At 38.7% G+C, this 27,290-nt stretch overlaps 1 protein-coding gene and 1 pseudogene across 1 annotated transcript; both read left to right on the top strand.

The window, feature by feature from the left end:
• Window positions 1-1,854: 1,854 nt before the first annotated feature.
• LOC116266092 (putative receptor protein kinase ZmPK1) lies at window positions 1,855-6,078 on the top strand. Its single transcript, XM_031647185.2, has 2 exons — window positions 1,855-2,599; window positions 4,180-6,078. The coding sequence occupies exons 1-2, from the start codon at window positions 1,920-1,922 to the stop codon at window positions 5,924-5,926; spliced, it is 2,427 nt and encodes an 808-aa protein (XP_031503045.1). The 5' UTR covers window positions 1,855-1,919; the 3' UTR covers window positions 5,927-6,078.
• A 15,304-nt stretch (window positions 6,079-21,382) lies between these two features.
• LOC116265455 (putative receptor protein kinase ZmPK1) lies at window positions 21,383-26,234 on the top strand (annotated as a pseudogene).
• The last annotated feature ends 1,056 nt before the right edge of the window (window positions 26,235-27,290 follow it).

Below are 27,290 nucleotides of genomic sequence, written 5' to 3'. Positions count from 1 at the left end.
TTGTATTAATTTTTCCATCTTGGACCAATCAGAGTTTGGATCTAATAGTTTACTAGTCATGTCAGACACAGGAATTTGGCCATGCACGGTACGATACTTTGAGGAATTCTCACTTAGGTCCAATGTCTTTCAATCTTGGGAAACTTCCGAGTTTCACACTCATCTTTTCAACATGGAATCCCTGTATTAGTCAAAGCACCATAGTCACACACTGCAAACATTTCATTTTAACGACAGCGAGATGCCTTAAACACCATCATCATCTTGCCTGAAAACAAACTTGAAGAAAAATAACTACCACCAAACAATATTGTTGACTTCAATTAAAAAGTTGATTATTTGGAATTTGAACCAAGCCAAAACTTAAACCAACCTTAATTACCACACACTTACATGTAGGGGGCGGAGCTAGAAATATTTCATGAAGGGGTCCAATTAAAGTTTTTAAATTTTAATTATGGCCGAAATATCAAAATTTTTATATAAAATAAATAAAATTTTCTAAAATTTACATGTAATTTTTTTTTAAAAAATTGGGGTAAAGCCTGGGCCCATGCGGGCCTACCTTCAACGCCCCCTATACATGTACAAGCCAAATGATTTTTTGTTTTTTTCTTTTTTCATTCAAGGACTTGGATCCATGGAGTTCAGGAGGCCTTCGTATCTTCCCAAATTAATGAAGCAATTCTCCATTCAAACCATTGGGCATTACATGAGCATAGACATTTCTTGCCTTCCAGATATTCTACAACTAGGGGTAGCAGGAGAGATGCCAACCCTCCTTGAGCCATTTCATTCTGGACCGTCTTTTAATTTAAAGCACCGTTTCACAACTTCAATTGAGGATCTTTGTTTGATCAGACAGATATTAGTTCTGCTGGCCATAGTTCTCCAAATTCCAGGAACAGCTGCACATTCTCAGACCAGATGGACAATTGACTCCAACTGGTTTTTCCACAGGAAGCATCCAGTTTTCTGCAACCAACAGAAACGAGACCCATTTAGCTCTCGCAGGAGCTTTACTACGCAGTATAATCCAACACTTCCATGGCTCGAGGTCGAATCTTCTCACTAAAACAACAAGCCAAGGACAATGAGCCTTTCTGAAAGAAAGATTGCAATTGAATGTTAAGGGGCACCATCTTTAATGTAAGTAGGGATGCCAATATTTCTCGACATTTTGAAAAAATGGAATATGAAAAAAAAAAGTCAACATGAAACCCGAATTTAAGAAATGACATACATAAATATCCAGTCAAATTTAATTTTGAATAACTATTGTAAATCCAATGCTCTTACATGTTGAAAATCGATCAAATTCAGTTTAAAATTAGAATTCATATTTAGATATAAATGTAAAAGACGGATTTGGACTAAGAAATCGGATTTGGGCATGAAACGATGAGTTCTCATCAATCCATCTGCCAATCTTGAGAAAAAGGTTGGTTGATACTGAATTTCCTCCATGACTTCACAGTCACGGAATGGGTGCCTACAGTCCTTTATCTGTCCCGTTGAGTTCACGCCACGAGTAGTTGACCGGGCCGGCGGTTTGGCTGCTCAATACAAGTTTGAAGGACAAGAACACGGGCCTACTCCACCAGTCACAACCTTTTCCTTTTGCTTTCGCTTTTTCTCTTCTGCAGGGTCCAATATCTCCAAGGCTCGATAAAACTGACCTGAAAACCTTACTTATCATCCCGAGCCCGGCCCACCATGGGATCATTAAGTCCATAATTAAGGCGTCCAATTCACGCCAAGAGTAGTTGACCCGGCAGACAGTCCACCCCACAAAAGTTATAAAGGTATCAAGATCACAGTCATGCTTTGCTGCACCAGCACCAACGTCCCTAACCTGCCATATTTTCTAGCTCCGTCCTTCTCTCCCTTGATCCCTAGAGAGATCCGACGTTCTCAGCATGAGGAGCTCCAAGTCGGTGGAACTCCCTCTCTTCTTAGTCATAGTAACATCTCTTCCCTTCATCCTCAAAGCATCGTCTCCGCTGCCCAATGCTCTGTACCGAGGCAGCTCCTACTATGTGGAGAGTCCTTCCATGGGCCTCCTGATTTCAGAGAAAGGGACGTTCAAGGCGGGGTTCTACCAAGTGGGCGAGAATGCTTTCTCCTTTGCCATCTGGTATGCCGAGACGCTCAGCCAAAAGACCACTGTCGTGTGGATGGCTAACAGGGACTGGCCTGTTAACCGCAGGGCCTCTCGGCTATCCTTCCGGAAGGGAGGCGATCTCGCTCTGCTGGATGCAGACGGCAGTGTCGTGTGGACGACGGCCACCAACACCAGCTCCGGTGCCGGAGTGGTTGCGGAGTTGTGGGAAACGGGGAACCTGGTGCTGCTGGACGGCGGGAGGAGGGTGGTGTGGCAGAGCTTCGAGCACCCGACGGATACGTTGCTGCCGGGTCAGCCATTAACCAGGTCCCTCCGGTTAGTGTCAAGAAGAGCAGAGGGCATTTACAACAGTGGGTACCATGTTGCGCACTTTAATGACGACAACGTGCTGAGTTTCATTTATGATGGCCCTTACACGTCCAGTGTCTACTGGCCCAACCCTGACAATGATGTCTTCCAGAACGGAAGGACCAAGTAAGTACTTAATTTGGAGTCACATCTCAGTCGATTTTAATTTGCATATGGAGCTTATTTGCTTCATATTGTTAACAAATACAGGGTAAATTTTACGCCATAGTTAATAGAAACAATTTATCAATTAAGCCAAAGTTGTGGTTAGTATACCAAAACATTAAAACTCTAAGGGAGCGTTTGAATAAACGTAAAAACTTTACTTTTATCCTACATTAAACACCAGATCCCATCAAATAAAACTCCCAAGAGTTTTAGGTCGATTTGGTATTATAATGTCATCAACAAAGTCACACCTACTTAGACTAATCTCGTGCAGTTCATGGCTTGATGATCTTGCCACGCTCTACCGTCCTTTTGTGTGTTTCTTTTGTGTGTTTCTGCAGACCGTCATTTCTTCTCTTTTTTTTTTTCCATCAATATGACAAACTCAATAGTAGCTCCAGCAAAGCAAGAGCCTTTCTCTCTATCTCTCTCCCCATGTATGCCCTAAAGAGCATATGGGGCAATTTGGTAATTTTAAAAAAGAAATGTCCTCTATGGTTGTTTGACTTTTTTTTATTTTTATTTTCTTTTATTAGGAAAAGTTTTATTTTTCAATGTGAATTAAGGTTGTTTTCGTTATTAACTATATTTGCTCTCGAAATTTCATGCATTGGTTAGGCGCCAGATGTGCTCTCTCCCTCCCTCTCTTTCACTTACAATCATGTTCACTTGCCAAGCATGGGAGAAAGGGGAACAGACATTATTTTGTGTCTAAAGTTCCCCCCAAAACCGATTTTCTTTTCAACTGGTGTGTTATATATCCTCCAAAAAACGATTTTGTGGCTGCATTTCTCTCTCCATGTCTTTCTCTCTCTCTCAAAAGGAATTAAAGGCAAATTCAAGGTCAATCACTTATATTATCTGAATTATGTACAAATTAATTAGTTTTTATGGGCATCTAAAATAATTTTTTCTTACATTGACTAACTAAACCTTAGAAATTGTTATCAATTTTACATTTTAGTCTTTTAACAGAAATTTTAGATTTGTTAGTTTTTACTACTTGTACACCTTTAAGTCTTCATTTCAAAAATCCAATGAACTAAAAGTTTCAACTTTGATTTGATTTAACGCATGAATTTTTGTGTGTTTATGTTAATGTTACACATGAGCGTCGGCTGGCCCAAAAATTGCCCACTAAGTAGGCAATGTTGAGCCATACAGAGTCATATCCAGTTATAAATCCGTATGATCAACACATTCACGGTTCAGATTAAAGTTAATTATTAGACACAACAAGCCTCTTCGTAAGGACAAAACAGGAAACCAGGAAACAATATCATTTCTTATCATTCTGCAACTTGTTCTTTTCTTAGCAACATTGTCAATGTCCCTGCTCCTCACCATACTTGATGAATTATCAGTAATGTTACATCATGGAGTATTTTAACCTCCCACTCTTTCACACAAACTCACACCTGTAATATGATTTTGCTGTCTAAAATATTAAGTATTGTTAAGATGGTTGGTCTTAATTTAAGCTTTTATAGTTCATTATGTCAATATGTAACACCGTTTTGCCTGGAAATCATTCATAGGTATAATAGTTCAAGGTACGCAATTTTGGACGACATGGGTCAATTTATTTCAAGTGATGGGTTGCAATTTTCTGCATTAGATTTTCGCTTAAGAGTCAAGAGAAGATTAACGATGGATTTTGATGGAATTCTGAGGCTCTATAGTCTCAATTACACAACAAAAGACTGGCAAGTTTCATGGATGCCAAAATTGGTAAGATGTAGAGTTCATGGCCTTTGTGGGGAAAATGGTATTTGTTTTTACAAACCATTCCCCACATGCACTTGTCCTCCTGGTTTTCAAATGAAAGATCCTACTGACTGGAGTCAAGGATGCAAACCAGAATTCGATATTGTTTGCAACAAGACAGAAGTGAAGTTTATTCAGCTTCCACATACAGATTTCTATGGCTATGATTCAAATTACCAAGCACAGGCATCAATTGAAGCTTGCATGAACATATGCAAAAGTGACTGCAACTGCCGTGGTTTTGGATATAAGCTGGATGGAGCAGGAAAATGCTTTCCAAAAAGCATTCTCCTTAATGGACAATGTGGTCCTCACTTTGTTGGCGTCATGTACGTCAAATATCCCAAACAAATGAACTTTAGTGGCACTCTTGGCCATTCCAAGTTAGATTGTTCAAAAGTAAGTTCTCTTAACAAATTAGATAGAGCATATGCAGTTGGCAAACCACGGGGAGACTATTTAAAGTATCCAATTGGTTTTGTTATAGCTTTTGGGTTAGTAGAAATCACATGTGTGGTATTTGGGTGGGCTTATATTCACAAGAAAAAAGTTGACCTCCGCAATCTCAATCAAGGTTATGTGGCTGTATCAATGGGCTTTAGAAGGTTCACTTTCGAAGAGTTGAAGAAAGCGTCAAACAATTTCAGTGATGAAATCGGAAGGGGAGGATCAGGGGTGGTTTATAAGGGAGTCTTAGATGATGAGAGAGTTGTGGCTGTAAAGAGCCTAGAGGGTCTAAGCCATGGATCAGAAGCACAATTTTGGAGTGAGGTAAGCACCATTGGAAAAATCAATCATATGAATTTAGTGACTATGTATGGATTTTGTGCCGAAAAACAAAAAAGACTGTTAGTTTATGAATACTTGGAAAATGGGTCCTTGGAGAAGAACTTGTTTAGCAACAATGCTATGCTTACTTGGGAAAATCGGTTCAATATTGCGCTTGGTACAGCAAGGGCTCTTGCTTATCTTCATGAGGAGTGCTTGGAATGGGTTCTTCACTGTGATGTAAAACCACAAAATATTCTTCTGGACAAGGATTTTCACCCAAAAGTGGCTGACTTCGGTCTGTCCAAGCTTTTCGATAGGGGTGGAAATAACATTTCTGAATTTTCTCGGGTAAGAGGAACAAGAGGCTATATGGCTCCTGAGTGGATTTTGAACCTACCCATCACATCCAAGGTCGATGTATATAGCTACGGCATTTTGGTGCTGGAGTTGGTGACTGGACGAAATTCCTCTGGATCTCAACAAGTAGGTGAAGACGAAGAAGTTGGATGCAGACAACTAATTCCATGGATTAGAGAAATGGTGAGAACGAATCAGAACTGGGTGGAAGAAATAGCAGATCCACAGTTGTTTGGAATGTATGACAACTCAAGCATGGAAATTCTAACTAAAGTGGGTTTGCAGTGTGTTGAAGAAGAAAGTGGTGTAAGACCAAGCATGAGCCAAGTTGTGGATTCCATCACAGTTGCTTGCCTTTTTGACAGAGAAATACATGAAGAAATTGAGTAGTTGCAATCATCTGATTGCTTGGTTCAGCCACTACCTTTTGTTGTTTGTTTTGTACCTATGTTATATTTTACGTGAGTGTGCATTTATTTGGGTGATGGTAATGTGGGTAGTCTTGCAACAATTGAAAGATGGTTATCATATTTTTGAAGATAGGAGGGTATTTTCACTAAGTTTTGTCAATTTTGTCTATTAAGTATAAATCTATGTTATATATATATATAATCCATGTAATATATTTGCATTATGTTCAAAGTTCTGTTTCTTATGTTGATGCATCAGAAGATAGATAGAATTTGGGTATGTTGAACAAGAGTTCTTATTTCATTGTGAATCCAAATAAATGGAAATGCATATACCCATTGCAAACACCCTGTCGGCAAGATAGATAAATGAAACACTTCCTAATGATCCTTATTTACCGATCATATTCTATATTTGCAATAAAGATGGGTCGGTCTTTCAATGAATCAAATCAGTAAGCACGTGTCTCCATTTTTTTTTTTTTTTTTGTCTCTATGGTATAACCATAGTGGAACTGAAATTTTAGAAAAAAGCATGTTAAGACGTGATTGTCCAAACCAACCAGTCGTGTTTGTTTTGTTTTACATTATGCGACACAGTGTCCAACCTAACAAACACGTACGCACATGCCAACATCCAGGCCATGAACACTCTCAGACAAGATGCTGGTAAACCAGCATTTTAACAGTATAAGCTGGATATGGGTTACGCTTAAGAGCAATGAATTAGACATGTTGAGAATGAAGGGATAAATTGCAGCAGAAGAAGCAGTAGCTACTCGAGCAGCCTGCGCTATCTAGCCCGCATACGGTGAAAAAAAACAGAGAAGACAACGGTTCTTTTACAGCCTATATCCATGTAAGACATACAGTTATGATCATCCTCGTTAGGATAGAAAGCATAAACAGAAAACAATAAGTGCATCGATCAGCATCTTCAAATACTGATGGATTTACACACCAAAGCATTTGGCCTATCATTTCCTATTTTAGTGCTGCGAGATTGAATTTGATCAATTTCCTTTATCAAATTGATGATGGACAATTAGTTCCGGCTGAACCGAGGAGACCTACCCGGGTCTGAAGGAGGAAACCTACACCCAACCTTTCATTCTATAGGGTACGGGACTTGTTTCTAGTGCCTCAGGGTGCCCATCTACTTGTGCTTCAACTTGTTCTTTGTTGACTATATTTTTTTACAACATGTACAGAGAGGTGATCCCTTCATTTCAGCAGCTTGCTTATTAATTATTATGCAAAACTATCATGTCCTCCGACAATAATCATTCATTCAAAAAAGATCGTTTGTCATTCGTTTATAACCATCAAAATTAAAACTTTAGAAAAGGCTTTCTTATTATTCCTATGCTTGTGGTCGTGGTCTAGGTGACAAAACATTAATTAAAAGCCATTATGGGACAATTAGTTCCTGAACCTTGGAGAAATAATGACTATGCATTGGTTGCTTCATTATGGGACAATTAAGCTTTTATCATGTTTTTGGCACCTTAATCAGTGGTGTTCTCCAAATCAAGTTGCCATCTCCAAATCAACTTAGCCATTAAACGTTATATGCCGTGTACGTCACGTCACGGTTGATGGTGAAACTAATCAACTCCACCCGACTCGCTGGTCCATAGCAGAGAGAAACGCCGTTGGAGAAGAGCAAGTCACAGAATACACAAATTATACGTAGTTTAATTTCAGAGAGATTTAAAGTCCCTGTCCATGGGTACCGCCATTAATATTGTCATTGTTTGCATTGAAAATGGTTGGATCGTATTGATTGAGATTGACGACCGATAGAAGGTCAAAATTTGATAGATTGGGTGGCACTTGGCCGACCGGACTGATGACCAGTACACATCGTTTTTCGAAATTACTTTATACAAAAAGGTACAAAGAAATCTTTTAGATGCCTAACCCAAATATAGTTTATAGTTGGCTTCATTGGGATCGATCCCTGAATCCAATCATACCCTTTCTTTTTACATCAAAGTGAGATTAATTTTCAGAAATCAGGAGGATTAATTTCACCATCTAAACAAGAGCCTAAGCCCTCAAGGTATAAAGATATGATGGCACTGGATGGTGAAAACTTCACGTGATTCAACTTGTATGTATGAACTCATATCTTTTACGACACAAGAAAGAAGCCCCACACCTGAAATTTAAGACATGTCACATGTGTCAAACCTCTCATTTGAGCTATGCCCCTCTAGGTAAGGTGGAGTAGATTTCTTCAAACCCAAATAGTGACACTATATAGAATGTGATTTTTTTTACGGTAAAAGCCCTGTAAAAACATTTCGTCAAACCCAGAATAATGACGCTACATAGAATGTGATTTTTTTCCATGTTAAAAATCATGTAAAACATTTATGGTTCCAGGCAACTCAAGTGTCCGTTCCTTTGTTATTTGGTTTGCCAAGATGTTCAACCGTTAAAAGGCAATAACGAGTCAGACTCGGGTTTGGCTGCAGGCTATGCGGCCAGGCCTGGCCCGAGAACCCAGAACCCAAGCCTGGGCCAAGCTCCGCTTGGATCAGTTAACATTAAAAAATATATTTCTAACATAAAATAATATATAAATCTAATTAATTATAACATCATATATAATTATATGTAATAAATAGTAAAATAATATTTAAATGTAAATTATCAAGTTGAGTCGGGCCCACCAGTCAACTTATCGGGCTGGCCCAATTCCAGCCCAAGGCGGCCCAATTTTTGGGCCAGAGCCCACGTGCCCAGGCTCATGCCTTATATTTGAAAATTAAAAATGAGCTTACCAAAAAAAAATGTTAAACATAACTTTTCCTTTCTCTTTTTGTTTCTTTCTTTCTCTCTCTCTCTCACCTCTCTCTCTCTCTCTCTCTCTCTCTCTCTCTCTCTCTCTCTATATATATATATATATATATATATATATATATATATATATATATATATATATATATATATATATATTTGTATATATATATATTTGTGTGTGTGAGTATGATGATTCCGTCAAATTTCGGTCCTTTCTTTCCCTTATGTTTTCCTCATTATTGAGCAAGTTGTGTAACATAGTTGTACGTTACACAAAATGGAATGATGTTTGATAAATTTGTCTCTCTTGAAAATAGAGTTCTTTTGATGATTTGTATTTTCTTTTAGGTGTTTTTGCTAATTAGGAGGAACGATGGCCTCCAAGCACTTGGTGAAATCACATTTCTCGCATCTGATTAGTTCCTTTGATTTTTCTAAGGCCCATAACATTTTCTGTACTATACTCTTATGCATAACAAGTGGCCATGGTCGTTGATTAATCAATTAGAATATTATAGTTCTTGATATGTCTGTTCTGGATATTGTCTCAGCAAAATCAGGTTCTAAGTTACGAATTTAGAAATCGTACATAGATTATTTTATTTTCCTCCATCTTTTCTGGTTATATTTGATTTTAGTAAAGATGAAAGTGCTGTTTCTGGGCCTTTTTTTTGCACCAATTTTTCAAACATCTATATTATCAGCTATGTGACACGGATACATCATTTTTGCCTAGGTATCTTTGTTGCCGTACCTACACGACATGGTTACATGGTTATGGCTTTTACAGCTGCATTTTTAAACATTTAAAATTCTATTTTCAAACTTAATTTTTTCTCTCATTTTGATTTTTTCCTTCTTTTATATTTCTCTTCCACAAAGATTCTATATTTTCCTCGGATTTTTCTTTAATTTTGAGAATTTTTATATATTATAAGACTATTAATGTTTTTTTTATTTTATTATTTTTGAAAATATAAAATTTGTCGTGCTGCATACCTAAATTTTTCAAAATTACCATTTCGGAAGCCATACTAATACCGTACCTGCACCCGTGCGACATAGGTTATGAGTTTCCATTCTCCCTTATTTTGGGTATTTTGTTGCAGGTTTGCTTTCAATGCTTCTTAATATTATTTTAAAATCAATCATGCTTTGATTTTTGTTCTTGTTACTTTGGTTCATGAATGGTAAGAACATATTAAAATTCGTCGAAAAGGTGAACTTTTATGTTGGGAGGATTACAAGATTATGAAATGCACACAACAGGTATTTTATTTTTCTTTTAGATTTTTTTTCCTTTTTTTGAGGTTTTGAGGTACATGGATATTATGTACTATTCAGAAAAGTTTCTGCATCATGAATATTACATGGACATAATTGGTGAAGTTTCTGTACACTGAGGATTTTGACATAGGTAAACAACAATTTGGTGGCCTGGATGTGACAAGCAGTGGCGAATTAGAAATTTTTGGCTATGGGGCACTAGTACATAGAATGTGAAAAAAAAAAATGACTATGGGGCACTAGTACATAGTAGCATGAAGATGCAACAGGCTCAAGGGAACCTGGAAGCAAGAAAATAAACCAAGAAAAGAAAAAGAGAAATAGGAGAAATAGGAGAAGGAAAGCGGGACCACCAAAGGGAGGAACCTAAGAAAGGTTGATTTCTTCGATAGTCTCTGTGTCGTTCTCTTCCTCCTACCAAGGTCTGGTGAAAAAACTACACATCTTACTCCTTTTTCTTTTTTTCCCTTCTCCTCTCTCTCTGTAAGGAAAATTCTAAGTCCTTTTCCCCTTTGTTGCAACCTTTCACACAGATTTCGTTGGGAATTTGAGAGGGAAACAGAGGAATTAGTTTCTCTTTCCCAGTTTGCTTTTGGAGGTAGTGGAAGTAAGGTGTTGGGAGGGGAACGATGAGCTGGTGTGGGGTGCCTGGGAAACAAAGGAATTAGTTTCTCTTTTCTGGCTTGCTTTTGAAGGTAGTGGGAGTAAGGTGTTGGAAGGGGGAACGATGGGCTGGCATGGGCAGGCACCCACGCCAGCCCCATGCTGGCTCCGCCACTACATGCATCGTAAAAAACTACTTTCACCGACATCTTGTTCTGAAAGATGATAAAAATTTATCTTCAACGACATTTATAGCAGAACGGTGATAAAAGTAGCTTTCATGACGTCCCTTTTTCCAACACGTTGGTGAATCCTCCTTTTTGTAGCGGTTTAATGTGAATAAAGAAATAAATGTGGATGATGAGATTATCATGAATGAAGAGTCAAATGTGGATGAAGAGATTGTCAAACACAGGACATTGAGCAATATGTTGAGAAAACTAATTTCATTTCAAAACTAATTAGAACGAAATTTGATAGTATAGGGAAAGTTATTAGTATTTATAGGATATATCCAAAACTAGGCTGTTTTGTTGTTGTTACATGTGTATGCGACTCTAAAAAGAATAAGCATGAAGTTATGTATTATAAACAATTTACAAAAAAAAAAAAACACGACTTTAAGAAACAAAGAAGATGAGATATGAAAAGGAAACATGCAAACACCAAATTTAGTGGTAAGACATGCATGTCCATTGAACTGGACAAAAGTACAAAAAGTGCTGTTGTGTGTGTGTGTAATATATATATTTCATTCGTTAAGCATGAGTCTGCAGATTGTAAGTTTTTTTATCATGAATTGATCGAGGTCGTCATTTGTTGATTAAGCAGTTAACATGCAACAAAAGTCAAGGGACTATTTGTGCGACATCTTGTCACTGTTCTTCCGTTTCTGTTCGTGCTGTCTCAAACTCACTTGCTCCACAGCTCGGCTTTGTCCTGCTTTTCTAAGCTTACGAAATTATTCAAATTCATGACGGGCCACACAAGCAATTGCTTATTAGTTTTGTTCCCTTAACGCATTTAACACGATCTATGTAATATATTAATAATCACAAATATGGTGCAATATTAAGCCTAGAAGCTGATCTAAAATGAGTCCATTCTGCTTGATATAGTAGCAGAGAGTTGGTAAGAGAAATAAACAAAAAAAGTCTAACTGGAGAATTGTGAAATGCTTTTTTTTTTTTTACTACTTTGTTAAGTTCCTCTTTATTTAAAATGATGCACCTGAAGATGAGAGTGCTAGTCCGACAAGGAATGTGCGAACTTTTCCAGCTCCAGAGTGAGACATTTTTTTTTTTTCGTGTGGACCTTAAAACAAGGTACATCCCGAATAGTGCTGATAGACATCTCAGAAATTGTTATGCCTTAAACTTAAAATTTTAAGAAACACCTATATATAAATAAGTTTGATGGCCTATCAATATAAAATTGCACACACCAGCCCATACTTGGCTCCTTCATTGGCCGGGCTTCGTGGCACGTAGGGATGCTATTATATTAATATTATTGAATATGGTGATATTGGTTTGAATGGTATTTAATGTAGTTTAAAGTTCCGCCCTTCTCCCTTTCTCTCTCTCTTTCCAAGGGACCCCTTAAGCCCACATGCTCATAGGGGTGGAAGGATTTTCACCCCCATCAACGGTTATGTCATAAGACGGCTCCATCCTTTTATAGGGACAAAAATACTTTTCATTCCTTAACCATGAGTTTTGTGAATCATTTTATGAACTCACAGAGTTTTAATAATTCTTGTAGAAGCATGTGAAATTTTGAGCAATGATCTATAAATTTCTTTTATACTTGGCATATTAGGATGGCGACATCAAGTTGAATGGTGTATCACATCCAACACAAGTCTCGATGCAACTCAGGACCGTGGAAGCGGCGCCGGAAAATCAGGATGGTAGGGAGTTGGGAACCCTTTGTGTTTTTTTTTGTGAGGTGGCTTGTTAAACTCCTGCTCAATTGAAGAATGGTGCACCATACTCCACTCAGCTTTTGATGTAGCTTAATGCCTCAAAGGCAAGAGAAGTGAGATGATATTTAGATCGTTTTGAAACGGTGTATTGTTAACCTCCTGCTCACCCAAAAAAACAGTTTTACAGTTTGCATTTACAATGATCTATTTAAAATATATTAGTCATCGTAAATATTCTGCGATTGAAACTTAGGAGGTGGTCTAAGCTGACTGTTTAATAAAAGAAATCTAATTTGGAATATCTAAATGCAACTTGAAAAAATGAAATGTGCATATCTATAGCACAGTCAAGGTTGGATAATCATTAATGCGCATGAGTAAAATCTAATTTATTTTCTGTTTGTATTTTTCATGTTCAACGGTGGATCCGTCTGATTTGATTCTCTAGCTTATTCTATTTGACTGGAACCTGCCATGGATCTAACGAAAGCGGATCGGGGTTTAATACGAAGGGTTCCAATCAAGTGAGCGAAAAGAGAAGATTTTAGGAAATTTTGCAAGGTATTCCACATTTTGAAATCAATGGCACGCCCGTAATAACTCATAACTCGCCTTCATGCCAATGATAGAACCTTAACTAAACTGCACTTGATGGATTTGAGGCAAATGGCTAAGGCAGGGTTTAGATCCATCTGATGGAAGTTTGCTAGAAATCTAAAACCGTAATATGAACTAAACTCAAATGGGTCCAAAGATGTGGTGGAGTATGAGCAAAGAAAATGAGCGTCGCTTTCGTTTGAGTTCAGTCAAAAGGTTAAGTAGACCTACGTTTATTGGAGATGGGTTCTCTCTCTTTTTCAACAGAGATGGCCTTAAGTACAGAGCACACATGATTTGTTTGGGTCACTAGTTCTGTGCTGTAAGAACTCATGGATTTTGGTTCTTGAGTTGACTTGATGAAGGTAAAAGGTAGGGTTTGAATTTTGAAACCGACTATTTATTCAGATTTTAAGACATGGGAGGACTGAATGCTCCATTTTAATAGATTTGGATTCAATGGTTGGTCTTGACTCCTGATCTTTGTAATGATAATTCTAACCTAAAGACCCAAAATCCGGAATTTGCTTGATTCAGAACCAATTATGACCCACCGAATTAAACTTCAAGCCTTAGACATCATCCTGATATTGCTAAATAGGAAGCATCTGGGTAGTCAAATTTTATATGATAAGAGGGGTAGAGATTATGCTATAAATATCAAAATTGTTTTTCCAAGAGTATGAAATGTTCTTCAAAGGAGGAGAGATCAGGAGAAAAAGAGTGAAACAAATGAATTTACTTAAATGGAACTCTTTAACTCTTTTGAGGAGCATTTTTTACTCTTCATGAAGAAAATAAGTTAACTTTTGTTTTTGTAACTTAATTTCTACCGAATAGTCATCAAAATTTGGTATATGAATGTTAGATAGCTGCTAAATTATATGAATGTCATGTAGCTACCGTTCACCCGAGGGAAAGTTGCGTGCGTCGTGCACACGGTATGCAGTAAACCAAGGAAAGACATTAAAATGAAATGTCTTCTATAATTTTTTTACTTTTTTCATTTATATTTTGTCTTTATAAAAATTAAAGTGCAAACTAAAGGTATTTTAGTCATTTGGCCGACGGCCGCCACGGGCAGCCGGTGTCATCGTACTTCCGACTTCTTAGCGACCTGGTGCTCACTGCTGCCGACACCGAGCCTTGACTTCCCAGGGAATGATCGACAATCAGCTCGGCAGCCACGACGACGTCGTTGTGTTCTTCAATTGTCTCGGTCTAGGAGACACGTATGGGATCGACATGCTCTCGGAGATTCGAAAAAACATTAATGAGCACTGTCAGCAGAAATGGATTTCATGGTGGGGCTGACCTGAAGCGCACTTATTTCAGGAGCCCGTGGGCGTACTGCACGGTTGCTGCTGCCATCATTCTACTTGTTCTTACCTTCCTCCAGCTGCTCTACGCCATCTTAGTCTATCACCTCCCCAAAAAAAATTAATGTTAAACCAAATTGAAAACTGCACTGCCAGTTTTTGTCGATCGAAAGAACTAGAGTAAGACTCAGACCTTTGAATCAAGTTATTTCTTTTATCATTCGGCTGTCTGAGCTTTCCATTGGTCCCATCTTGGTAAGGCTTGTCAGTCTTTGTGAGCTTTAATTTCTTGATCATTCGGTAATCAGGCTCACTTAATCACTGTCTTATTTGGACTTGATAAAATTGGGTTTGGTTCTTCCGCTTCATCCCAGATTCAGTTTGAAAAAGTATGGTTCAACTTTGCTTCTAGTTGGAACTGCTTAACCCTTATTATATAAGGCGGCCAAATTCATTAAGTGCTGGTCAACCTGAACCTGACCATTTACAACCACTCTGAAGCCTGTAACCAGAGTTGTGCAGCTTCTCTACTTAACGATCAATGCCTAAGTAAACCCAAAAAAAAAAAAAGCTAGAGCTGTGCATTTACATTCTCTCTCTCTCTTTCTCTGTGTGTGTGTGTGATAGGGCACTTTTACTTTCCACCGAACAAGCCCGCTAGAAAGGTCTACAAAGACGACCTTTCCGGCCAGCCGACAGGGCTTCGAAGTCCATGCGATTCTGAAAAAGGGTTTTAGAAGCCCTCAATTTGCCGAGAAGAAAGTGGGCTCTTGAAGGCCCTTGTTCCCGCTGAAACAAAGGGCGTTCGGAGCCCTCATTTCACTGGAAAAAAATGGGGCTCTCAAAAGCCCTCATTTTCCATCGAAACAGAGGACAAGAAGTCATCCTAGCTCTCAAAAGCCTTTATTTTCCAGCGAAATAGAGGACGACAAGTCATCCTTGTTGGGATAAAAAGGATTGGACACAAATCTACTAAAATAATTCAACTACAAACTATAACCCAAATAAATTATACAATGAGCAACGAATCAACAGCCAAACAATCCAACCAAACTAATCATAATCACAAACAGCACGAGAAATTTTTACGTCGAAAAACCCCTCAAAACAATGAGGGTAAAAAACAACGGAGTAAATACGACTCAAAAACAATCCACTATAATCAATAATAGAAGTTATCTCACGAGGGGCTACACAAAGCCAACCCTCAAACAATAATATCTCATTAAAACAATATGAGATAAGCAAGAAGAATATCACCGATGGAATGCAGAAATCGTGGATTGGGAGGAGATGCGTCTGGCTTCCTCCTCGATATCAAATCTTGCTCAAGCCAAGTGCTCGTAGCCTTCTCTTCCTTGCCTTCCTCTTCTCCTTCTCTCCTCTTGTTGTGCAGTTACAAGAGAACTCCTCTTTCTCTTCCCCAAAAGAAAAAAACTAAGAGAGAGAGAGACGTGAGAGAGATGGGGGGCACCATCGGGTGCCCTCCCTTTTTCCTCTGTCTGTCACTTAAGTGACGGGCCGGATCGGGTCCTCCTTGAGGCTGGACCCGACCCAACAAACTCCCCCTCCAGCCTCAAGTGAGGGAACATACCTACAAAATGAACAAAAATTAATATACTGCCCTAAAGGCAGTCATCCCAACTAAGTCTCTACACATGTCATGTTTCTCTTTAGGTAAAGACTTCGTCATCATATCTGCATGTTATCTGTATGGATTTTATCAAGACCAAGCTGCTTCGACTCTAGAACATCACGTATCCAATGATACCTCATGTCTATGTGCTTTGACCTTGCATGAAAAGTAGAATTCTTTCAAAGGTGAATAACACTCTAACTGTCATAGTAAAGCACATACTCGTCTTGACTGAACTGAAGTTCTTGCTTGAACATCTTCATCCATAGTAACTCCTTGCTCGCTTCTGTAGCTGCAATAAACTCTGCTCAGTAGTAGATAATGCTATACGTTTTTGAAGTCTGGATTGTCAAGAAACTGCACCACCTGCATATGTCAATAAATATCCGGATATAGATCATCTCCCATCAATGTCTCATGCCATGTCTGAATTTGTATAGCCAACAAGAATAGATTTTTCTACCCCAAAACAAAGTACAAAACTGCTAGTCCCACGAAGATATCTCAAAATCCATTTAACTGCTTTCCAGTGTTTCTTTCATAGATTTGAGACAAACCGACTAACAACTCCAACTGAATGAGCAATACCAGGTCCAATACATACTATAGCATACATCAGACTACCTGTGGCTGAGGCATAAGGAATCTTCTCCATATCTTCCTTTTCTAAATTTGTCTTTGGACTCTGCTTGGTGCTCAACTTGAAATGCGCTGCAAGAGGGGTGCTAACGGGCTTTGCCTTGTCTATGTGAAATCTTTGAAGTACATTCTCAATGTACTTCTCCTGAGATAGCTATAGCTTCTTCGATTTCTATCTTGCGTGATCTTCATACCCAAAATCTGACTAGCAGATCCTAAGTCATTCATAGCAAAAGACTTGCAACTCCTTTTTCAAGCTTGAAATCTCGATATATTATTACCAACAATAAGCATGTCATCAATATAAATCAACAAAATGACAAAATCATCACCTGAAAATTTCTTCACAAAGACGCAGTGATCTGAGGTAGTCTTGGTGTAGCCATACTCCCCCATAAATGACTCAAACTTCTTGTACCACTGACTATGTGCATATACAAGGTTTTCTTTAATCTGCAAACATAGTTTTTTTTACCTTTCACAAGAAAACCTTCGGGCTGCATCATGTAAATTTCCTCATCAAGATCACCATGAAGAAAAGCTGTCTTCACATCCATCTGCTCGATCACCAAATCAAGACTGGCTGCCAAACTGAGAACAAATCTGATAGACGACATCTTGACCACCGGTAAGAATATCTCGTCAAAGCCAACTCCCTTCCTCTGATTGAACCCCTTCACAACCAACCTAGCTTTGTATCTTGAGTTTAGAGAGCTTTCATCATGCTTCACTCTAAAAACCCATTTGTTTCTCAATGCCCTCTTACCTTGGGGCAACTTCACAAGCTCGAAGGTGTGGTTGTCGTAAAGTGACTGTATCTCATCTTTCATGGCTTTCATCCACTTTTCCTTGTGCACATCATGCATAGATTCTTCATAGCATTCAGGCTCACCACTGTCAATCAACAAAATATAGTCACGTACGGAATATCTAGTTGAGGGACGCCGCTCCCTCGTGGATCTCCGCTGCCGATTTGCATTTGAGGAAAAACCCTCCAAATTCTGATCGTCATCTGAATTGGGAAATCTGGCATGTCTACTTGTCATTCTCTATCATGTATCTGCCCAGTAGCATTATCTGACACTGCTTTTCGAGTATTCTGCAAGGGAATAGACTCCAAATCAACTGGCTGATAGCTGCTATCGAAAAAGGGAGGGCTGTAAAAGCACTCCCTTTTCCGGTGAAATAGAGGGTCTGGCGTGCTCCATATGAGAGAGAGACAGAGAGCGAGTCATGAGGCAAGAGCTGGGCTGGGGCGTGGCGGGGTTCTTCCACCAACGCACGCAAACAATGTGTTACCACGGTGTCAATGAATGTCTTCTTTAGTGATTCATTCCTTACGAAAAAGCTGTGTGTGTTACTGTTATGTTTTTCGTTACACGGCCTTTGCGTTACAGAAAATCAAAACAATACTAACATACATGGTGCGTCATTAATCATTTAGTTCCAAATTGCAGCAGCAAGGTGGGTATGTCGCTTCTTACATTCAAATTTCTGTGCGTGATTCATGACAAAAAGGGCAAAAAAGTATGAAAGCATTTGTACATTGAGAAACTTCTAAAATATAATGATTAAATTTATGTTGTGAAGAACATAATTGTCATGTAATCGTAAAGAGGAATCAGTATCACGTGAACATGAAGATTATTTTGATAAAAATGTTTCATCTGGAGGTTTTTTTTTTTTAATTTGCTGTCTATTCAAATTTAAGAACAAAGTGGATACTTGAAAGGTCCTAGCATAGGTATATGCTGACTATTTGAACCCACGGATCTGTTTTCATTCAAAATGTGGACATCCTAGGCCCAAAACAAAATGAACAGGGAGTCAACTGCTTTTAAAGAATTAACTATCTCCTAAATCCATGTTTCTGGGACGTGTGCAAGTGCCGTAGGTGATGAGGTACAATGTGTATAATTGGTGTACAATTATCACAACAGAAGCCCTCTGTTGCAATACGTTTGTAATTAGAGTGACAGTTAGTTTATACAGGTTTAAAGATCAATGGATGAAGAACCTAAAATTTCAACATCATAAACGCCTTCACGAGTCTCCGTCTAAAAAAATAAGCAAAGAATGGGGGCCCAAACCGAATGTTAGGAAAAATCGCATAAAACAAATTAACAGAACATCCAATGAAGCACTGCTGGAACTATGCAACACCATGAAGGAGGCGTTAATTTATGGAGGAGGGTGTAGGATCTGCCATAGCTTAGGACGGGCACGGCTCCGTGTTGTAATTGACAGCCAGTGTCCACTAGAATCAGAGAAACAAAACAGCTAAAAGAAAAGGAATGAGGCCTTGCACTAAAGTTAAATTCCTGGAATCAGCAGACGTAACGTCGAAGGAAAAAGTGATGTAGAGCCTGACAAGGATGAGTGTGGTTTCACAAGTTTCACTTTCTGCTTTTTTAGATTTTGTAATTTATTCCTTACAGTTGTTCATTTTTACTACGAATTTTTAGTCAATTTTAGGTATAGCTGGTTTCCTCATTAACTTTTGTTGGGCATTCCTCTTTCCAAAGGTTAGAGACTCATTATTGGCCATGAAGCTGAGTACTTGATAACTAGTTTTCTGATTATTGTTTTTTGTTCTCTAATTTGATATGCTTTGTAATTTCATTAATTGTATATGGCATTACCTTTAATTATAATTTTTTTTATAGCTGCAACCCTTTCCTGGATCCAGGGTCTAAGATTGCTTGGATTTATGCAAGGGAATGATGCTAGAGAAGGTTGAACCACGACTTTCTACCAAACAACAACCTGTCTTCCTCATGATACCGAACCCCCTTGGGCTACAAGTATAATCTTTTAATACTCTTTACGTGATCTGAACTAGAATTTTCCTTTCATGCACAGTAAATAATATATTATATATTGTGTATTTTATATTGCTATGACTGAGAGTTCTCTCACGATTATCTATATAGTGAACCCATAGGTGAGTGGGGTGAGGATGGAAAAAAAAGAAAGTAAAACTATTTTTCCATCAACCTTTAATTTTTGAGGTAGATTTATACAACATTCACAAAGTGTGTCACTATTGTCTTCTTTTTTATCATGTTTACTCACATTTTAACATAACCTTCTTATCATTTTTTTTACTTTAATCATGTTTTTTATAATAAAAAGTCAACACTTATATAACATCAATATTTTGATAGTAGAAGAATTTAAATTTACTCTAATCATGTTTTTAATAATAAAAAAATTATTGCTTATACAACATCAGTATTTTGATAGCAGAAGATTTTTTTTTTTTACAAAACTAATTTGAATAAAAACATGATTTACTTTAATCAAATTTTGTTTACGATATTTTTCTATTGCAAAATTAGGAGGTCTAGCTTTTGTATCCACCCGTCACCACCTTCCTTAACTTGCATTTGCTCCTCTTCTCTCTATCTTTTGAAAATAGTGCTGGTTAGGACAGACATGAAGACCTTACTGGCATCCCAGCCTAACCGGCTTAGTTACTTATCTGGTGAGCTTAACCATCAACTTTATGTTAGTTGGGTACCCAGTTCAAAGCCCACCTTTACTCAAAACTTTTAACATTTCAGTTTTTAATGCCTTAAAAACTCTCAGTGACATATCGAAAGCTTTCAAGGGAGAATTTGGTGACTAGCCAAGAATTTTTTAAAGGGAACCATCTTTAACACACACCAAGAGTTTCTAAGGAAACCACTGCTGGCATTACGACAAAGAAGATTATATATATATATAAAGAGAAAGAGAGACAAAAAACAAAATAAAAAATGTGGAGTGGTGGGATTTAAATGTATGAATCGGGTCAAATCGAGTCTCCAATACTTGACTGAAGGCGACAAAGAAAATTGTGACATTCAAATTGTGAGAACCCCTTATTTAATAAGTGTCGCAGCTGCTGTCGAAGGAGATACCCCATCCAAACTCACCAGAGAGAGTCATTCTCTTTAGGGCGCATTTTTGACTGAATGCGATTCACAGGTCGAACGTGGCATTGGATTCGCTAAGTGTCAAGTATTTGCAGATTTTTTGGACAATCCAAGAGATACAGAATTTACAAGTGCCACAAGTCTTCCATATGTCGAAACAAATTCTACAGCTAAGTACCCCTATCCCTCCACTGTGAATGTGGCTAGTTTTGTCTCTATCAAGCTGTCAATTTCTTGCTAAGAAAAACACAAATTTTTGGACTCATAGAGAGTCAACATTTGTTTGGATTCATCGATTTGTTACAATCGAAGGCCAGCTCACTGATATCTTCATTAAGCCGCTGCCACAGCATAGTCTCCACCTTCTCATTCGGCTAGGAGTTCGTCAGCCACCTCCTTCGGTTGAGGGAGAATGATAACGCACAAAAGGAGGAATCAGCACATCAGCAGCCGACACCAGCTTTTTCCAGCTGGTCAGCAATCGATGTCCCTCTCTCACGCACCTGCTCATCAGCAACAGACGACAACACCAACAGCTCCCAGTCACGCACAAGAGACTGACGCCCTTTATTTCTTCATCCTCTTTCTTTCTCAATATTCAGCCCAAGCCTACCCATTACAAGTAGGTTCACCTACTAATACCGGGTTGATGCCCACCCTATTTAAGAGAGGAGAAAGGGAGAAGGGATGGGTGGGGGTCAAGACGTCCAATTTCACGACAAGAATAGTTGACAGGATACCAAAGTCCCTAACTATGCTTAGTTTCGAGGTCCTTCCTTCTCTCCCTTGATTCGTTGAAAGAGAGAAAGAGATCTTAGGTTCTCCTCATGAGGAGCACCAAATTGGTGGCATTTACTCTCTTCTTTGTCTTAGTAACATCCCTTCCCTTCATCCTTAATGCCTCGTCTCGACCTTTGAATTCTCTCTACCGAGGCAGCTTCCTCTCTGTGGAGAGTCCTTCCATGGACGTCCTCATTTCAGAGAAAGGGACGTTCAAGGCGGGTTTCTAGCAAGTCGGTCAGAATGCTTTCTCCTTTGCCATCTGGTACGCCGAGACACTCAGCCATCAGGCGACTGTCGTCTGGATGGCTAACAGGGACAGGCCCGTAAACGGCAGGGCCTCTCGGCTATCCTTCCGGAGAAGAAGAGGCGACCTCGCCCTGCTGGATGCAGATGGCAGCGTCATGTGGACGACCACCAACACGGACAGTGCAGGGGAGGTTGTGGATAGTGCTGAACAACGAGCAGAGTAGCTCGAATTTGAATTCGAGCCAGCTTTTATACTCAACTAGCCTAGCTCCAGTTGTTCCTTCAACTCCTTTATTTTAGTTTATTTTAGTGAGCCGAGGGTCTCAAGAACCCAATGATTTTTGCTCGAGCCAAAGAGTGTTCTGGAGCGAAAGAGTGTTCTCCCTCTCTCTCTCTCGTTTTCCACTTCAACCTCTCTCTTTCTCTCTCTGACTTGCTTATGACCGCCCTTCACAAAAGAAACATGGACACATCTTAGGGCTTACTTCTCCTCAATGAAGCCCTAGAATCGCGTCCTTCCTTCAGGGATAGACGAGCAGATGGTCTATGCTGACGGCACAAAGAGGGCAGGGCGGAGATTTGGGCGGCCGTGGTGAACGAGGTGAACAAGCTCAGGGAGAAGGCGCTGTACATCACGGTGGACAGAGAGAGCTTGGATATGGTGAAGGAGCTGCTCAGTCTCGAGCAGGGAGAGCATGGCGAGGAAGACCAATGCGGGTAATGCCTAAACTAAACGAGTCAAGCTCGAGCTCGACTATGTATAGTCGAGTCGAGCTCGAGCTCGTGTTAGGGAACTCGACTCGAGTTCGAGTTTGAGCTCGAGCTCTTTGAGCCGAGTAGAGCTTAAGCTGGCCAAGCTCGGGCTCGACTCGGCTCGTGTGCAGCCCTAGTTGTGGAGTTGCGGGAAAACGGGAACCTCGTGCTGTTGGACGGAGAAAGGAAGGTGGTGTGGCAGAGCTTTGACCAGCCGACGGATACGTTGCTGCCAGGGCAGCCATTAACCAGGTCTATGCATTTACAGTAGCGGGTATTACTCTGCCCACTTCAATGACGACAATGAGCTGAGTTTCATTTATGATGGGCCCAACACGTCCAGCATCTACTGGCCCTACCCTGACCGTAGTGTCTTCCAAAACGGAAGGACGAGGTACTTACTTCATTACTTTGAAGGCATAAATGATGCATTTTTTGTTTTTTATTCTTTTCCTGTGGCCATGCATATTAGAAGACTTAGAAGAATATGGGTCAGTTGGATGCCGCAAAACTACTTTTTGAAAAAGAATCGAACTTTGATAAAAGTTGATTTTCAAAAGGGAAGTAAATAACCTTGCCTCTTGTATATATAGATGACTTATCTGTCAACTTTTCCATTACCAACCCAAAAAAGCTATGCCTTATGTAAAGTTGCTAGAGTAGGTTTTCACTCAATACTGTGTTTTAGGTGTGTTATCAGAACAAAAAGACCAATTTATAGAAATTCACTAAAATAACTGTGGGAGTTTTTGGATGACAACCAAAGATTAGTATTGGAGGTTTTGTTTTGTTTTTTTGCCATCAAATATTAGTTTTGAGATGTCATCCAAACACCGTCCAAAAGTTTTTTTCTTTAGTGAGTTTGTGAAAATGGTTAAAAGAAAACCAAGTTTTACCTATACGTGAGGGTGCGAAAAACCTGATTCCCCTCATATTATTCATATAAAAGCCTAGCTTTAGATATGACATTCAAGCAAATGAATCAATTAATTCATTCACTTGCAAGTTCTTAAAACTCATTAAAGAAATGGTTGTCAAAACACCAAATTTTTAAAAAACTGATTTTCACTAAAAATTAGTGACGTTTCCATAAAATTGGGTTTAATGATGATGTGTCAGCCAAACACCCCCTAATTTTGGCAAAACTTGTCTTTTGAGGGTCTTATGCTCATGTCCGTATATGTTTGAATACGAATCATGCCATAATAATTCTCCCAAGCAAACCATCCTAAATCACATTCGGATAGTACTGTTCAGAAAATATATTTCATAATCCGATTCTCCCCACATTTCAACGTTGCCTATTAAATAAACAACAAAGATATGTAATCCAATAAAGTATTCTTAAGTTCTGGTTGGTTTTTCTTCCTTTTTTTCTTTTTAGTCTTTTACTTTTTAATTTGTAATTCAAAATTTTAATCAATTAAAAATTTCAATTGTATTTGACTTGGCTGACTTCTTCATTCCTTAGGATAAATTATTCAATAAAAAAACCATGATTTTAACAGCATTATTAATAGTCTTGCATATAACGTCAGGAAAAGTAAGAACACGCAACTACTCCCTTCAACGCGCCTATTTGTCTTGTGTCAACATCATAGGTGTATATGCAGTTACTGTCTGGCAAAACGGAAGGACCGGGTACTTACTTAATTTGGTGCCATAACTCAGCCGATTTTAATTTGTATATGCAGTTCATTTGCTTCATATTGTCAAAAAGTACAGGTAAATTTGACACCATAATCAATACAAAGTATTTGTCAATTAATCCTAAATTGTTAATAACTTAAGGTGTGGTTGGAAGACTAACACCATCAATAAAGTCACACCTAATTACACTCTAGTCGTACAGTTCGTGACTTCGTGGTCTTGCCAAGCTCTGGCTTTGTTCTCCTGTGTGCTGCTTTATACCATCATCTTCTTCTTTCCATCAATATATCAAACCCAATAGTAGCTCAAGAACGAAAGAGTCTTTCTTTCCCTCTCCCTCCCTCCCTCCCTTTGTCACTCGTTTACAATCATGTTCACTCACCAAGAACGGGGAACAGACATTATTTTGGGTCTTCGTTTCCCTCAAAAACCTTTTTTTTTTTCAATTGGTGTGTCCACGTGTCTGTTTTTGAGGGGAAAATGGAATCTGTTTTTACAAACCAAAGCCCACATGCACTTGTCCTCCTGGTTTTCGAATGAAAGATCCTGTTGACTGGACTCAAGGATGCAAACCAGAATTTGAAATTGTTTGTAACAAGACGGAAGTGAAGTTTATTAAGCTTCAAAATACAGATTTCTATGGCAATACTTTAAATTACGAACCAAAAGTATCTTTTGAAGCTTGCAAGAACATCTGCATAAATGATTTGCAGGTGTCGTGGTTTTAGCTATAAGATGGATGGAGAAGGAAAATGCTTTCCAAAAGGCCTTCTCCTTACTCGTCATTCTGGCCTTCACTATCTTAATGACATGTATGTCAAAATTCCTACAGGAACGAACTTTAGTGGCATTCTTGGCCATTCCAATTCAGGTTGTTCAAAAGTAAGTCTATATAAGAAATTAGATAGATCTTATGCAGTCCGCTAAGCACGGGGAGACTATTTAAAGTATCCAATTGGTTTCGTTATAGCTTTTGGGGTAGCAGAAATAACATGTGTGGCATTTGGGTGGGCTTATATGCACAAGAAAACAGTCCTCCTCCACAATCTTAATCAAGGCTATGTGGCTGTCTCAATGGGCTTTAGAAGGTTCACTATCAAAGAGTTGAAGAAAGCTACAAAAAATTTCAGTGATGAAATTGGAAGGGGCGGATCAAGGGTGGTTTACAAAGGAGTCTTAGAGGATAAGAGAGTTGTAGCTGTAAAGAAGCTAGAGGGCCTAAGGTACGGATCAGAAGCACAGTTTTGGAGTGAAGTAAGCACCATTGGAAGAATCAATCATATGAATTTGTTGACTATGTTTGGATTTTGTGCAGAAAAACAAAATAAGCTCTTAGTTTATAAGTACTTGGAAAATGGGTCTTTAGAGAAGAACTTGTTCGGCAATGCTACGACACTTGGGAAAATCGGTTCAATATTGCACTTGGTACAGCAAAGGCTCTTGCTTATCTTCATGAGGAGTGCTTAGAATGGGTGCTTCACTGTGATGTGAAACTACAAAATATTCTTCTGGACAAGGATTTTCACCCAAAAGTGGCTGACTTCGGACTATCCAAGCTTTTCGATAGGGGTGGAAATAAGATTTCTGAATTTTCTCGGGTGAGAGGAACAAGAGGCTATATGGCTCATGAGTGGATTTTGAACCTACCCATCACATCCAAGGTCGATGTATATAGCTACGGCATTTTGGAGCTGGAGTTGGTGACTGGACTAAATTCCACTGAATCTCAACAAATAGTTGAAAATGAAGAAGTTGGATGCAGACAACTAATTCCATGGATTAGAGAAATGGTGAGAACGAAATCAAACTGGGCAGTTGTTTGGAATGTATGACAACTCAAGCATGGAAACTCTAACTAAAGTGGGTTTGCAGTGCGTTGAAGAAGAAAGTGGTGTAAGACCAAGCATGAGCCAAGTTGTGGATTCCATCACAGTTGCTTGCCTTTTTGACAGAGAAGTACATGAAGAAATTTAGTCGCAATCATCTGATTGCTTGGTTCACGCACTACCTTTTATTGTTTGTTTGTACCTATTTCACATTTTACGTTATTGTGCATTTATTTGGCAATGGTAATGTGCTTAGTCTTGCAACAATTCAAAATGGTTATCATATTTGTGGGGATAGGAGAGTGCTTGCACTACGTTTATGTCAATTTTGTCTATTAAGTATAAATCTATGTTCTATATATATATATATATATATAATCCATGTAATATATTTGCATTATGTCCAAAATTTTTGTTTCTTATGTTGATGCATCACAAGATGGACAGAATTTGGGCATGTTGAACAAGAGTTCATATTTCTTTGTGGATCCAAATAAATGGAAATGCATATACCCATTGCAAACACCCTGTCGGCAAGATAGATAAATGAAACACTTCTTAATGATCCTTATTTACTGATCATATTCTATATTTGTAATAAAGATGGCCGGGGCTGTCAATCAATCAAATCAGTAAGCACGTGTCTCGAATTTTTTTGTCTCATAACCACAGTGAAACTGAAATTTTATAAAAATGCATGTTAAGACGTGATTGTCACAACCAACCAGTCGTGTTTGTTTCGGTTTACATTACGAGACACAGTATCTAGCCTTACAAACACGCTCTTTGCATGCACACATGCCAACATCCAAGCCATGAACACTCTCAGATAAGAAGCTGGTAAACCAGCATTTTAACAGCATTTTCTTTACGCTTCTGTGAATCAACCTGCTACTGCCTCCTAATCTTCTCCATGAGCAATGAAACCTTGAAAGGTCCTGACTTTCTGTCAAGGCTAGAGTCTGATTTTTCCAAAGCGGGAAATTCTCTTGGTTAAGCTTAAGAGCAATGAATTTAGAGATCTTGAGAAGGAAGGGATAAATTGCAGCAAAAGAAGCAGTAGATACTGGAGCAGCCTACATTATCTAGCTCGGATACAATGAAAAAAACATAGAAGACAACGGTTCTTTTACAACCTATATCCATGTAAGACATACAGTTATGATCATCCTCATTAGGATAGAAAGCAAAAACAGAAAACAATAAGTGCATCTATCAGCATCTTCAAATACTGATGGATTTACACACCAAAGCATTTGGCCTATCATTTCCTATTTTAGTGCTGTGAGACTGAGTTTGATAAATTTCCTTTATCAAACTGATTATGGCTGAGCCGGGGTGACCTAA

Source organism: Nymphaea colorata, chromosome 12 (assembly GCF_008831285.2).
Source record: "Nymphaea colorata isolate Beijing-Zhang1983 chromosome 12, ASM883128v2, whole genome shotgun sequence".
Classification (NCBI taxonomy): Eukaryota; Viridiplantae; Streptophyta; class Magnoliopsida; order Nymphaeales; family Nymphaeaceae; genus Nymphaea; species Nymphaea colorata.
Note: the sequence above shows the minus strand (reverse complement) of the source record. Positions and strands in the feature narration are given on the sequence as shown.

Bases quoted from the DNA above. Each gene is read 5' to 3' on its own strand.
- LOC116266092 (XM_031647185.2), top strand. From the start codon at position 1,920: ATGAGGAGCTCCAAGTCGGTGGAACTCCCTCTCTTCTTAGTCATAGTA. The intron at 2,600-4,179 runs GTAAGTACTTAA...AATCATTCATAG, and splicing joins TTCCAGAACGGAAGGACCAA to GTATAATAGTTCAAGGTACG.